The following is a 14,318-nucleotide window of genomic DNA, read 5'->3' on the forward strand; positions in this document are numbered from 1 at the left end:
AGCAGGCAGAGAATTGTGAATAAAGTCAAGCCCAGGAAGAAGCTTACTGGGGTGAAGAGAGATGTTTCTTTAGGATTTGTTTTACTTCTCATTATCCTGCTCTGATTTTGATTGGTAATAAAGTCAGTTACTCTCCCCAAGTAGAGTCTGGTTTGCCTCGGGTGGTAATTGGTGAGTGAACTCTCCCTGTCCTTATCTCAACTCATGAGCCTTTTGTGGTATTTTCCCTCCTCAGCCCAGCTGAGGAGAGGAGTGATAGAGCAGCACCTTTTTGGACACCTGGCCTGCAGCCAGGGTCAACCCCTGTCAGTGATGCAGAACCACCTAGGTTGTAACTGTGGTTTCATGTGCAGACTTCCCTCCTAAGCATTGTTTTGTTGGTTTTTAATGTCTTTCTTAGAGCTTTAATGCAGTTCTGTGACCAAGGATATAGCAGGATATAGCAGTATTTATTTTATTTTCCTGTGAGCGTTAGCTTTTGTTCTTCTTCAAAAGAAGAAGAATTAGAGTCTAATTCTTCTTCTAGAGTCTACACTGAATTAGAGTCCTAAAATTATCTTCCCTTTTATTATTGGGTGAAATCTGTCTCTTCCTCTGCCATTAGCTTTCTCTGGAAGGCTGTCCCATGTGTTTGTCTCCAGGATTTATTTTACTTGCCTGGATAGAAAATTGTGTTAAGCATATTTGTGACTCATGGCCTTGAATCCTTTACCCTTCCATCCACAGTTAATCCTTATACATCCATGGCCAGACCAAGCAGTCTGACCTAGAAATGTCATTAGTAATCTCGCAACTAGGTCTTGATAAATTTCTTTGTTGTTTCTGCTGTTGGATCCACATGAGCGGCCCATTTTCCAGGCTGACAGGTGAGTGTGTCAGATGAATGTTTGTCATGATGTTATGACATTTGCATCTTTGAGACTTGCATCTCCTCCTTCATGGCCAGGAGAGGATATCACAATAATAACCTGCATAAACTTTTAATGGAATTAGCTTCCATATACTCACTGATCTCATGCTGATCACAGGCCAGTGCTCTCTGCATTCTACTATTTTCCAATTTTCTTTACATGTTTCTACTCATTATTCTATTCACCATTAGTTTCAGGAGTACGAAGTTACATTGTGGGCCAGTATTCCAGGGCAGTGGAAGGTAAGAAATAGAAGATGAAAAAACTGTTGTACACTTAAGTAACTATTATTGAAGTGCTGTAGTACTTCGTGTTACTTATTACTTCTTCTGTTGTCAAGACAAAATTGATTAGCACATACTTGATTAAGGAAAAAATATAATATGAAACTTAGAACAAAAGATTTTGCTTCCAGAGGCATTAATGGATTTTGAGATCTCATAAAATTGATGATGCTGATTTTTCCTTTTTTTTTTTTTCTTTTTTCTTCTCTTTCCCTTTTTTTTTTCCCTACAGAAATCATTGTAGGTTTGGTGTCTTAGAAGCATGGAAACAATCTCTATGATGGGGAGTCCCAAGAACCTAAATGAAACTTTTCTACCAAATGCTGCCAATGGCATCAAGGATGCCAGTAAGGTCACGATAGGCATCATTGGAAGTGGAGACTTTGCCAAGTCCTTGACAATCAGACTCATCAGATGTGGGTACCACGTGGTCATAGGGAGCAGAAGCCCTAAACATGCTGCTGACTTCTTTCCCCATGTGGTTGATGTCACTCACCATGAAGATGCAGTGGCTAAAACAAACATCATTTTTGTAGCCATACACAGAGAACACTACACCTCTTTGTGGGATCTCAAACATTTACTTGTTGGTAAAATTCTGATTGATGTCAGCAATAATACAAGAGTAGACCAATATCCAGACTCCAATGCAGAGTATTTGGCATCACTTTTTCCTGATTCCCTAATTGTCAAAGGATTCAATGTCATTTCAGCGTGGTCACTACAGTTAGGACCAAAAGATGCCAGCAGACAGGTAAATGTTTTTATTTGTATTAATTTATTTGTGAGATGAAAATGACAGGAACTGAATGTAACAGCCAGAACTCACGAAATTTACATTCCCTGACTTAACATGCCTAAAATGTTGGACTTTCAGCTTACATTTTAGTAGCCAATAAAATCTTTAGAGTTTAGTTCATCCCACTGTAAGACAAATAAAGTAAGTGGTCCAGTTTTTTCCCTGTGTTGCCTGTTTGTCTTTAAAGACTGCGGAGGAAATGTGAATACTAGCTTAGAATAAACAACTGACCTTTGGGAGACTACAGACGGAGTAGAAAAGTTGAGTCTTCATGTTTTCCATAGGAAATACGTTCATGTGTTTCCTTATGCTTTACACAAGGGTAGAGACAGTCTTTTCCACTGAATTTTAGTGGCAACATTGGGGTGAACTGTTGAAAGAGATGCACAGAAATCTCAGGTCCCAGTCCAAGAGGTCGAGAATCAGCTATTCTAAAACTACTTGCATTCAGTGTAGCAGCAAAGTGATTGAAAGAAATTATCTAGCTTTTAGAGTGCCCCAGAATCATAAATATGGGAACAGAAGGAGGCACATATGTTTCTAAGCGATAATTCATTTGATCCAGGGCTGCTCGGGAACATCATGTTCAAAGTCCTTCCCAGTATGTTCTGAAATCCATCCTGCGTGTAGAAAATGCACCTTTATGGTTTTCATGTTTTGCTGAAGGGATGTAAAGGATTTAAGCCTGTGCAAGCATCCAGTCCTTCACAGCTTTATGACATCTGAGAAATACATAAGAAATAACTGATGTAACATGACTGCTGGAGACTAAATTCAGTTCTGGCACTTCAGGTAGATTTAAATGGAATGCAATTGATACGGAATTAGCATAATCTAAAAAATAACTTCACTATACTTCTTTTATCCCCTTTCAGAATAGCACAATACTAATTAACTTCAGTCAAAACAGATCATATTTGCTTCAATGCAGATGGTCAGCAAATAGCCCATTGCACATTTTAATGGAACCTTCAAGTGCTCTGTAGCAGCACGTGTCTTTGTCTGTGTAAAAAACTGCTCTTTAGAAAAATTTCTTGTTTGGCTGCTGTTTTATGTCTTTTCTGTTATATTCATATCTGAAATCTGGAAATCTGGGTTGTGAAATAAGGCTAAAATTGTTACCCACAGAGAGGTAACACAGATCGCTGCTTCTCAGTCTGTGGATGCTAAAGTTGTTTAAGGGTCATTGTTCAAGATTCCTGTATTTTTGAGCGATTTTGGATTTTCTTAAATGCTTTTGGCTGTAGCTTCAAGTTAGTCCAGTCCTGCAGGCATTTCGGTATGACAGGTTTCAGTGTACAGATTACCAAGACATTCCCCATTATTAAATCCAAGAAAAAGCCAATTTTGTTTTGATTACTCTGTTCCTAAGTCAAAGTGTATGTTTGCACTTTGGCTAGATTTTTATGTGATTTTATTGTCATGTTGGCAATATAAGCTGGGATAAAGTGTACAGTTTTAGCGGTTGTGATGTAGTTTTGATTTTGAAGTGCTTAAGGTTTTTGGTGGATTTTTTATTTACCTTTGCGTCTTTTTCTCTGACTACAGACAATTCCCTTGACTCTCCCAACAGGTCTATATATGCAGTAACCATGTTCAGGCTCGCCATCAAGTTATTGAGCTTGCCCGTCAGCTGGGTTTCGTTCCTCTTGATTTGGGGGCACTGTCATCTTCAAGGGAGATTGAAAACCTGCCTCTGCGCCTGTTCACCCTGTGGAAGGGGCCTGTACTCATTGCCATTAGCCTGGCAACGTTTTTCTTCATCTATTCCTTTGTCAGAGATGTCATCCATCCCTACACGAGAAATCAGCAGAGTGACTTTTACAAGATTCCCATTGAAATTGTCAACAAGACCCTGCCAATTGTTGCTATCACTTTGCTTTCTCTAGTGTATTTATCAGGACTCATTGCAGCTGCTTATCAGCTTTACTATGGCACGAAGTACCGGCGCTTTCCCCCTTGGCTGGACAGCTGGCTCCAGTGTCGGAAGCAGCTTGGGCTGCTCAGCTTTTTCTTTGCCACAGTGCACGTGGTGTACAGCCTCTGCTTGCCTATGAGGAGATCAGAGAGGTACTTGTTCCTCAACATGGCATACCAACAGGTAAGGGAGTCTTTAGTTCAGTAAGCCAAAAATGCCTTGGCTGGCTGCATATGGCTCCTGAATGCAATAATTGGGTTTTTCTTAATCTGTTCTACTGCTTTTGGCACAAAAGTCATGGGTTATTTTAGGCATGGGTGCTGCCAGATAAGGAGACTAAAAGAAATATCTGCACATTTTGCTCACATTGTGTGTCAAGCTGCAGTCAAGTTTATGTGGTAGGGAGAATCAAGGACATGTCCTACTGAAATCAAGGACATGTCTCACTGAAATTTCTGATAGCAATATACACAAAAAGAATGCAGGATAGACAGGATAAGAGCAACAACAAAAAGATTCTGAGGTATGTTTCTTTCTATGTATACTTAACACATGGGGGAAGTGTGTATATCATAAGTGCATTTACAAATATGAAAAGTATAAGGGCACATACTGTAATGATGCTTACAGATACTTCTGTGTTCCAAAAAGGAAAAAAAGAAGATGCTGGTATTTTGTAACATTTTGGATCAATGTTAAAAATACTTTATGCTTTTAAAATTCTGTGGACATCATCTACTGCAGACAATAGAAATTGACTCACAATTTCCAAGAACAATTGATCTTGCATAACCCTGAAACATTCTCCAACAAATCTGTCATCTCTAGAAGAAGGTCTGATGTTGCTGTCAGTGAGACAGCTTATTGTAACCTTTAAAGAGGGAGAAAAGCAGTATTGCCCAAAAACCAGCAATGCCATTCACCACATTAAATCTGTAGGAAAGAGAGAAATGATAGAACAGAAAACCAAATAAGGAAATAAAATCAAATGTAACAAATTAATAGGGAGTGTCACAAACTCTAAAAGAGCTAGCATCAAAAACTGAACTTAGGGGAAGGGCAAAACTGTAATAGGCAGCAAGAAACCGTAGTTCACACTTAAAATTAGTAATGCTAAAGGATTCACTGGTACTTTTACTAAGAAATTATCTTAGTTTTAATGATACTGTAAAACTTTCACTTGCTAATATTTCTGGTGCACCTTTTTCAAGACATGTCATTTTGCAATAGTTAACCTGGAAGTGGAAAAAATAATTGAATATCTAAGTTTCTTAGTTGTTAAGGTCCTGAATTGTTTCTTTTTTTCTGGTAAAACTCTCCAGCAAGAACCGTCTTGGAAAAATCTGATGGCAGTAGTGAAAGAGAGAAGCAAGCCTGGACTCAGCATAGAAAAGCTGAAGGAAATTATGCTAAATTATTTCTAAATGTAATTTAAAAAAATCTAATGTCTAATTTCTAAACTAAAAAGAAATTGCAGGTTTATCCAACTTATGTTACAGAATTTAAGTTTGCAGAGTCTGAAGAACACAGCTCCTTACAGTGTTCTTCCTTACAGCTCTCTTACAGTGCATAAGAATGTGCAGAATTACCTGATTTTATAACAGTATTGTTGTAAATGGTATATAATGTTACATGTTCTTTTAGCATCTCATCTAAAATTTCCATGTTTAGCATATTTTTAATCTAGCAAAAGCCAATACCAGCAGTAAGGAAATAGTTGTTTTTCTCCAAGGCATGAGGAAACCTCTGAAATATTTGACCACATTTTATAGTTGTCCTGTGACTGTGAACTTTAAGTCAACAAAATTACTTCTGTTGGTATTTTTAATATTCTTTAGAATAAAGTTCATCCTTTCTGCTCTTTCATCAGGTTCATGCAAATGTTGAAAATTCTTGGAATGAGGAAGAAGTGTGGCGAATTGAAATGTATATCTCCTTTGGAATAATGAGTCTTGGATTACTTTCCTTGCTGGCAGTAACTTCCATCCCTTCAGTAAACAGTGCCTTAAACTGGAGGGAGTTCAGTTTTATTCAGGTATTACTTTTTTAATAAGGGGGTTTTGGTGTTAACAAGAATTCCTTCATCAAAGTCATGATCAACATCATAAACAAAAGCTCCTTGCAATGTGACAAGAGCCTTTTTTCCTCTGTCTCTGGTAATTTAGTAAAAACAATTACTTAGCAAATATGTTACCAGGAAGGCACATTAAGCATTTCATGAGTGTAGAACAGGACTTTTTATTTTAGACTTCTTGATCTTAAACAACCAGCATAGCTTAGACCAAATGATCACCAATCTATTAATTTTCTGTTCTTAGAACTTCTTGCTAAATTCAAATTAGATAAATTTGGACAAACCTGCTAAATGCAGTGATACTGATGAGATACTTGTATAGGTAGATGCACACAGCTATTAAAATTGAAGACTTAGTTTGCCGTGCAAGATTTTTATTGCACAATCCTTTGACAACCATGGTGCCATTGCTTAAGTTTTACTTCTCATCCACTGTGGGACTTGACACAGCTCTCAACTGCATTATTCCCATTAACTGAAAATACCCACTAGTAAAATATGGAGCATTGCTTATTAAAATCAGAGACTTTTCAAGGCCCTGGCACACCATCTGCTGCCTTCCTTCCTCAGGTAAATACCTAGAACATGCAAATCTAACCAGCATAAAATACTGAGAAACACAGGCTTTAATGAACAGCTCAGTGCTTGCTCCTACACATAACTGCCAGTAGTTCTAGGAAGCAGTCAGGTATAAGAAATGTTATTAGGATTCAGTTGGGTGAAAATTCCTAAGTGTGCACAGCTTTTGGGTTTGTTATGTTTTGTTTTCTGACTTTGGCTTTAGTACTGTAGTCTTAGCTCAGTCTTTTCTGATTAACATTCTTTTCAGCTTAGCCTAATAATATTGCTCAATTCTGAGTCCTGTTCATTTCAGAATGTGGGCATTGACTTTAAAGTTCAGGGCTTGGGTTGCACTCCATAATTTACAGATATTTTGAAGAGAATGGTGGGAAACACTTCAAAGGCTGTAGTTGTTTGGCATCTGTCTGTGATGACTTTTCTTTTCCTTCTAATTTCCATTACTGGAAAACTGCAGGTAGACCTACAAAAAGTTTGCTGAAAAGTTTTTCAAAGTGGAGTTACCCTGATAGAATTGTTTATTCACAGTCATGGCTTTAAACCTTCAGAGACACTAAATATTCAAGTGTATTGTTACAGTATCTCTGCCATTTGGAGTTCTGTGTGGGGACAATAGTGCTGCTGTTGGGTGATATAAAACATTAGTGCAAAAGGGAAAAATATGTATTCACTTGTGAGTGACATGATGCCTTTATCCAGTAATAACTTCCAGCCACAAAACCAGCATTTTTGTCTTATTTTTCCTTACTCATATTTCAAAATTTCAGGCTTGTGTGGCTGAGTCAAAACCCATACAATAACCACAATGATGGATCTAGAACTGCATATTTACTGTAGTTATTTCCATTGTAAATTAAGTCAAAATAGTTCCAAATCTAAATAATTATGAACTTTAATGACCCATCTGTCAGTATTTTGAGGAACTTGTTTGGGAAGAAGTTGTTTGCTCAGGAAGTATGTTACAGTTCATACTGTAATATGTGCAGAAGATAACTGGTATTGGTAATGAACTAAGATCATTTGCAATTTTTAATCACAAAAGTATTGAACTACTGAAAAATTTCTTAAAGTTAATGAGTATTTACTTTGTCATTAATTCTCAGGATATAAGTTATTCTCCTTTTAGTTACTTGTTAAAAAAAATCTTCTTGATTTCTTCAATCAGAAAACAGTGATTGCTTACTAGAGTAAAAGGAGTCTGTATTTCTGTATAAGTTTCACTGTCTCCTTTCAGTATGCAAGGAGAACAGATAAAGCATAATACTTACTCTCTTTTATGTTTTTCTTCTACTGAAGTTCAGTTCAGTGAAGGAAAATTAAACTTAAATTTCTCCATCTTTTCTATGGAGATATGAGGGAGATAAACAGCAGAACTACTAACCTATCATCCCATTGCTGCTTTTCCTTTCAGCTGGGGAAAGCAGTATGTCTCTAGCTTTAGTCCTGAATCTCAGATTATTTGCCACAACAGCTGCTGGACGTATTTCACATCTGGCAGATGAAGAATCAGTTGGTCAGCACACTCAGACTGTGTCCCAGCTCAACACTTCCCACTGAGAACAGCACATTCTTTCTTGCTCATCTTAGAAAATGTAGTTTCATCAAAATAAGGTGTGGCCTCTTCTAAATAGCTTTACCACAAGAATACAGTCTTGAATCCTACTAGGAAAATCTGATTTTATTAAAATATACAGTATAGACTAGCCTTGTTCCAGTAGAACAAGCCCTAAGCAGCATCTCCCCAACCTACAGCAGTTCAAAGATTCTTCAAACACAATCTTCCTAATAATCTAAAGAATCACCAGTTGTCAGTAGTTCTGCACAGAATTGCTGTCTTTGATATCCCAAATTCTTTTGGAGATGCCTCCGTCTTATCTAGCCTGGTTTCAAACACAGGTGTCAGCAGCTCCAAAAATCCCAGCCTGCTTTATCAGGGGAAAAGGACTTTGAGAGGACAAGTAGTGCAGGCTTCACTCATAGTATGCATATGAACAAAGTGAGACATGAGAAGGCTTAATAGTGCAAAAGGAAATTACTGTGTCAGTCCTGGAAAGAGCTAAGAGACCAGCAGAAAAGAGGAATTGCTACAGTACAGAGTTGACCCCTGTACAAAACAAAGGTTTGATTACTTCATCATGGTTTGGAGAGAAACACTCATAACATCCAGATAGAGGAGCCACAGAATGAGACAGTGATGAAGTTTTCTCAGTAGGAGATCCTGGATGACTGAAACTTAGGGTGAAACTTTGCAGTCACGTTAACATAACCCAGAGCTGAAGTTAACTGAGAAAAGCAGCAGGGAAGAAAGCTGGGGCTGATAAACTAACGCATCAATTTTCTTAAATGCCACTTCAGTATTCTTCTTTTTCTCATCTAAATACATCGGATAAGGAGCAAAGCAAGACATGGGCAAGAAATACAAAAGAATTTGTATTTTGTCAGAGCAGGCAGAATAAATAGCTTAAACCAACACACTGTAAACAGAAAAAAAAGACATTTATTGAAACCAGTCCTTGACTGTTCACATAAAATACAAGGAAATGGAGAATGTTGTCTGTAAGCTATCCTGCACTGGATCCTTCAGTCCAGTGTGGAAAGTTAAACTGTAAATATATAATGTAAACATAAATGATGCTGCTTTTGTTTTCCAGTCTAAGACTTCAAGTCCAAACCCCATCATTTAAGTGGCAATGGACAGAGCAGATTGGTTTTGAAAGCTGAGCTTCATGTTTTTTAGCAGAAAACAACACAAATCTGCCATTTGAGTGGTAGGAAGCTGACTTTTTAGTAGATACTCCTTTTCTCTGCTAGCCCAGTCCTAAAGGTTTTTGGAGGCAGTGTGAGTAAAGTATTTCTCATGCATACACTTTGAGGAAAGGCTACCCTGCCTTAGTTCTCCCACAATAATAGGGTACTTTTTTCCCCAGAGTAAGGTAGACTAAGGCCTGAATATTTAGCAAGTTTGTGGGTAAGATTCCCGTCAGAAGTTACTACAAACAGTTTTTAAGTTTACCAATAGCTGTTACACAGAGAATCTGAAGTATATCTTGCATAAATGTTGAATTTAGAAAATACCTTTTGTATATATAAATTGCTTGGAACTACTTGACCATTGTGAATGTGGAAATTCCTGAAGCAGAATTGCCTCACAGCACATTTTGTCTCTAAATAGGTCCATCTTGCTGGTAACATTTTAGGGGTTTTTCTCTTTCATCTTTCCTGCTCCATTAAGTTTTTGTTGGTTCCTTTCTCATACAATACCAGTTTGTCCAATTTATCAGTAGCCTTGGCTGGAAATCTCCCATATTGGCTAAAAGCTGACTTTGATCAGGAAGGAAAAGAAACAAAACAGGGAGGACTTAGAGAAAAGCTAAAAGATGTGGGAGTCCATAGGAAATGTGCTAATCTATTACTCAGCTTTCAGGAAACATAGTATTATGGAAGATAAGAAAACAAGGCAGCCAGAGATACTCTTCCACTTTTCCCAGCAGCCATCCTAAAGCCCAGGCAGAGGGTTGCCAGGAATTACAACTGATTTTGCTGCTTACTGTACTGTTCAATGTGAATTTACCAGGGAAGAAACAGTATTTCTTCTTGCTGCTTTCAGAAGTCCTCTGATCTTAAAGAAATTATCATCTGGAGCCTGGTAATGGTAATTAAGGGCCCAGCTGAAGAACATAGCTGACATTGATAGCTGACAGAAGCTATACGAATGTCTTTGTTTTAGATGTGTAGTTGAATTGTGCAGTACACACTAGCACATGCTCTACCGACACTTCAGGCAACTCTTCACAGGGCAAGAAAAAAAAGAACTTAATAAAACTGCATCATATGTTTTTCTTGTCCTTTTATTGTTAGTTTAAAATATACTGGATGTACTTCTTAGTTTCCATTTTGACCATTAGATAGACATATATAGATGTCTCAAAACTATAGCTTGCAAATGGAATTAAAATAAGCACTAAAATTAAATAATTGGAAATGAATGTATATTTCCCTTCTGTTTCTATTTTCAAGAATTGTTATTTTCAAGAATTTCTCATCAGTAATCCTGATGAAGAAATGAGGGATATGATTCACTTGTGCCCTTCTGCCTGCTGCCAGTAATATAACAATTCAGGACAATCATACCAACAAAAATCTGCAACAACATATTATAACATCAGGTTTGACTGTATTGTTTGTTGTCCAAATTTCTTACCAGAAGTTCCATTCAGATACCACATATGCCATTTTCATATCCTCGAGTGTTTGTCTAAATGTTCTGTTTACTATGGGATATTTTGGGAACAAATTTTTTTTAAGAAAAAGTATGCAGCATATCTAAAGATTAACAAAATGGCCCTGAAACCATTGGCAAAAAAAACCACATAAATATTGGAAAGTCAAAAAACAGGGTAGCAATCCCAAGAAATTAACAGAAATATTTTCTTTTTATACCTGTGAATCCTTGCAAATAGTATTAGCTCAGACATTCTTCTTGCTTTAGAAGCTGCTTAATCTTGAAGTAGAAGGAATTAATTCTTTCACTACCTATTATAAACCCTTGGGCTGCATTTTTCTTTGCTTGTCTGTTTGCTGGAATTAGACCATACCTTGGTAGCCAGTTACCTTTCTTAATGCTTGTTCTCTGTTTCAATGATTTTCTACAAATGTTTTCCAACCAAGTTAGTCTTTACGTCAGTTTTGGCCAGAAAGAGTTTTCCTTCATTTCATCACCACCAGAAGTCAAAGCATAGTAGTCTTCTTTTGTCATGGTTTGGGAAAGTTAAGTTGATGCCTTGTCAAATCTACGAAGCATTACAGCTACAGGGTCCTTAAAAAGGTGGATTCACAGAACTGCTGAGTGATCCCTGTTATCTCCACCTTCTGTGGCAAGCTCTAGATTTTTTTGCTGAGAGGTCCTTCCTCTGCAGGCTGCTGTGGGAACCCTCTGTTTCACCTTTTATCCAGCTCTGCTGGTTTATGGTAGACTGCAGCCCTGCTTTGTGCTATTATGGCCAAGGCCTGCAGTTCAGATATTGCCATTAAACACTCAGCAACAACTGAGGGAGAAGGCAAGGGATGGTTTATGCTCACATCAGACAAGTGACAAGTGGATGTAGGCCTTTGTGAGACAGAAGTAAGCTGTGCATCTCAAAGTGATAAAAATATGTAAGTTTAGGCCCAAATCTCTTCCAACAGAATTGCATTGTTCCACAACATGGAATCTTGGAAGTGATCTATCCTCATAATTAAGAATTAGGAAACTTAATTTCCAATCACAATGAATATTGTTCTAGTAACTACTCTGTAATTGTTTCTTATTGGCATACCTATCCTGAAGTTGGCTTCCATTACTTAGAATTTGGGCAGACATCATTTCAGCTTTGACTAAGGCCTGTAGATGTTAGCAGAGGTACTCTGTAAATCAGTGCTCAGTTCAGTCAGTAAATTTCAGAGTGGTAACTTAAAACCATATATTGCTAACTTAATGTAGTGAATAGGTAAGAGATCTTAACTTGATGTCTAATAGAAATGTTAAAATAATCCAAATAATGTATTAGAGCTGTCATGTGAAGGACCAAGTGCTATTAAACCTTTTTTTTTCCCTGTTTTCTCTTTTTTTCAGTCTACACTTGGATACATTGCTCTGCTTATAAGTACTTTCCATGTACTGATTTATGGATGGAAGAGAGCTTTTGAAGAAGAGTATTACAGATTTTATACACCACCAAATTTTGTTCTTGCCCTTGTTCTGCCTTCCATTGTAATTGTAGGTAAGATCATCTTGCTTCTGCCATGTGTAAGTAGGAAACTGAGGAGAATTCGAAGAGGATGGGAGAAAAGCCATGTTATAGAAGAAGTAAGTGGGTCTGTTCCACATCTCTCCCCAGAAAGGATAACTGTAATGTGATGATATTTGTTAACACTGTTGTACATGTTTGGGCTTTGTTTTTTTTTTTGTCTATGTCAAATAAACTTGCATTTTAGGAGTTTAGTTAAGTAGGAGTCTTTGTAAAGTCTCTTGCTTGACATATAGTACAAGCTCTTAACCAAACTATGAGAAGTTTATAACTAGAAGACAACTATTTCTGATAACTACAAAAATATTTTTGTTTTAGATTACAGAGGACAGATGATTATGAAATAAAAAAAAATCAATGTTCCTTTGCACAGTTATATCACAATAATATTTTATTAGAACCAGGCTTTACAGATATTTTTTTGCCTTAGAGTATATGTGTCAGAGTGCTGCTTATTAATATGACATTTTCTGGGCAGTGTTTCTTCTATTAAAACCACATTTCTGGGTTAATGAGTTCAGAATATAAAGTAAATTATTTAGGAAATAACTAGGATTTGAAAGAAATTAATTTGTAATGATCACAGAGTCACACAGTAGTGACTTGGATTGGAAGGGACCTTAAAGATCAGTAAGTTGCAATGCCCCTGTCATGGGCCTTGACAACTTTCACTAGACCAAGTTACTCAAAGCCCCATCCAACCTGGCCTTGAACACTTCCAGGGATGGGGCATCCACAACTTCTCTGGACACCCTCTGCTAGTGCCTCACCACCCTCATAAAGAATTTCCAAAAATCTAAATCTAAACCCAATCTAAACTGACTCTCATTTAGTTTGTAGCCATTCCCCCTTGTCCTGCCATTGCCCTCTCCAGCTCTCTTGTAGGCTCCCTTCAGGACCTGGAAAGCTGCAGTTGGGTCACCCCTAAGCCATCCCTTCCAGGCTGCACAAAGCCAATTCTTTCTCCCCCTTTCCTCACAGGAGAGGCTCCCCAGCCCTCTGACCACCTCAGGGGCCCTGCTCGGGACTCCAGCAGGTCCCTGTCCTTCCTCTGGGCACCCCAGGGCTGGGTGCAGAGTTCCAGGTGGGGTCTCTGTCCCCAGAGCAGAGCAGAGGCACAAATCCTCCCTGCCCTGCTGCCCAGGCTGCTCTGGGTGCCGCCCAGGACACGTTTGGCTCTCTGGGCTGTGAGTGCCCATGGCTGGGTCATGTCCAGCCTCTCACCCAGCAGCACCCCCAGGCCCCTCTGGGCAGGGCTGCTCTCAATCCCTTCATCCCCAGCCTGGATGGACACTGGGGGTTACCCCAGCCCAGGGGCAGCACCTTGCACTTGGTCAAGTGTATTGCACATGTACAGTATATTTATTTGTGTGTGGTTTTACACCATTACATGATTGGAATATGCAAACCCAGTCTCAATTATGGTGTGACATCTTGCAAGCAAAGGGTATTGTACTAAACTTGTTTTTTCAAAGTATTAAGTAGGATTTTAGACCTTTGGCATCTCTTTATTTCCATACATCATAATGAAGATTCAAAACATTGCTATACATTTATAGGAAGATACGTGTATAAACTAGTTTTTGATTTTTTAATGACTTTGAAATATGTGGAGATATTTTAAAACAAAAAGAAAAGCTGAGAATTCAGCAACAATAAAAATCCATTTTCACTGTGAAATTTCCAATATATTGGAAGCATCACAATACTCATGTTCTGTATGTGTCTACACTAGAGTTTTAGTTATTATATATGAATTTCCCAGAATGTGTCTTAAATTCTTAGTATCTTTTTGTGCAAATCCAATCTTCTATTTTTATATTAAGGTCTAACTTTTACAAGTGTCTCTGGGATATGCCTGAAGTTTTGAGAAACCAAATTATTATTATATTTAAAAATCTCTAAACCCTGACATTTGCATTTGCTGTTGGATTCTAAATAATGTTCACAATTGCTTATTACTTCTG

General features: G+C 37.8%; 1 protein-coding gene across 1 annotated transcript; it reads left to right on the top strand.

Moving 5' to 3' along the window:
* The first annotated feature begins 1,457 nt into the window (after window positions 1-1,457).
* STEAP2 (STEAP2 metalloreductase) lies at window positions 1,458-13,303 on the top strand. The gene is made up of 4 exons (XM_058812603.1): window positions 1,458-1,949; window positions 3,568-4,095; window positions 5,783-5,947; window positions 12,177-13,303. Exons 1-4 carry the CDS (start codon window positions 1,458-1,460, stop codon window positions 12,459-12,461), a joined length of 1,470 nt encoding a protein of 489 aa, XP_058668586.1. The 3' UTR covers window positions 12,462-13,303.
* The last annotated feature ends 1,015 nt before the right edge of the window (window positions 13,304-14,318 follow it).

The sequence above is a fragment of the Ammospiza caudacuta genome, chromosome 1 (assembly GCF_027887145.1).
Source record: "Ammospiza caudacuta isolate bAmmCau1 chromosome 1, bAmmCau1.pri, whole genome shotgun sequence".
In the NCBI taxonomy this organism is placed as follows: domain Eukaryota; kingdom Metazoa; phylum Chordata; class Aves; order Passeriformes; family Passerellidae; genus Ammospiza; species Ammospiza caudacuta.

Bases quoted from the DNA above. Each gene is read 5' to 3' on its own strand.
- STEAP2 (XM_058812603.1), top strand. From the start codon at position 1,458: ATGGAAACAATCTCTATGATGGGGAGTCCCAAGAACCTAAATGAAACT. The intron at 1,950-3,567 runs GTAAATGTTTTT...CTCTCCCAACAG, and splicing joins CAAAAGATGCCAGCAGACAG to GTCTATATATGCAGTAACCA. The intron at 4,096-5,782 runs GTAAGGGAGTCT...CTCTTTCATCAG, and splicing joins TCAACATGGCATACCAACAG to GTTCATGCAAATGTTGAAAA.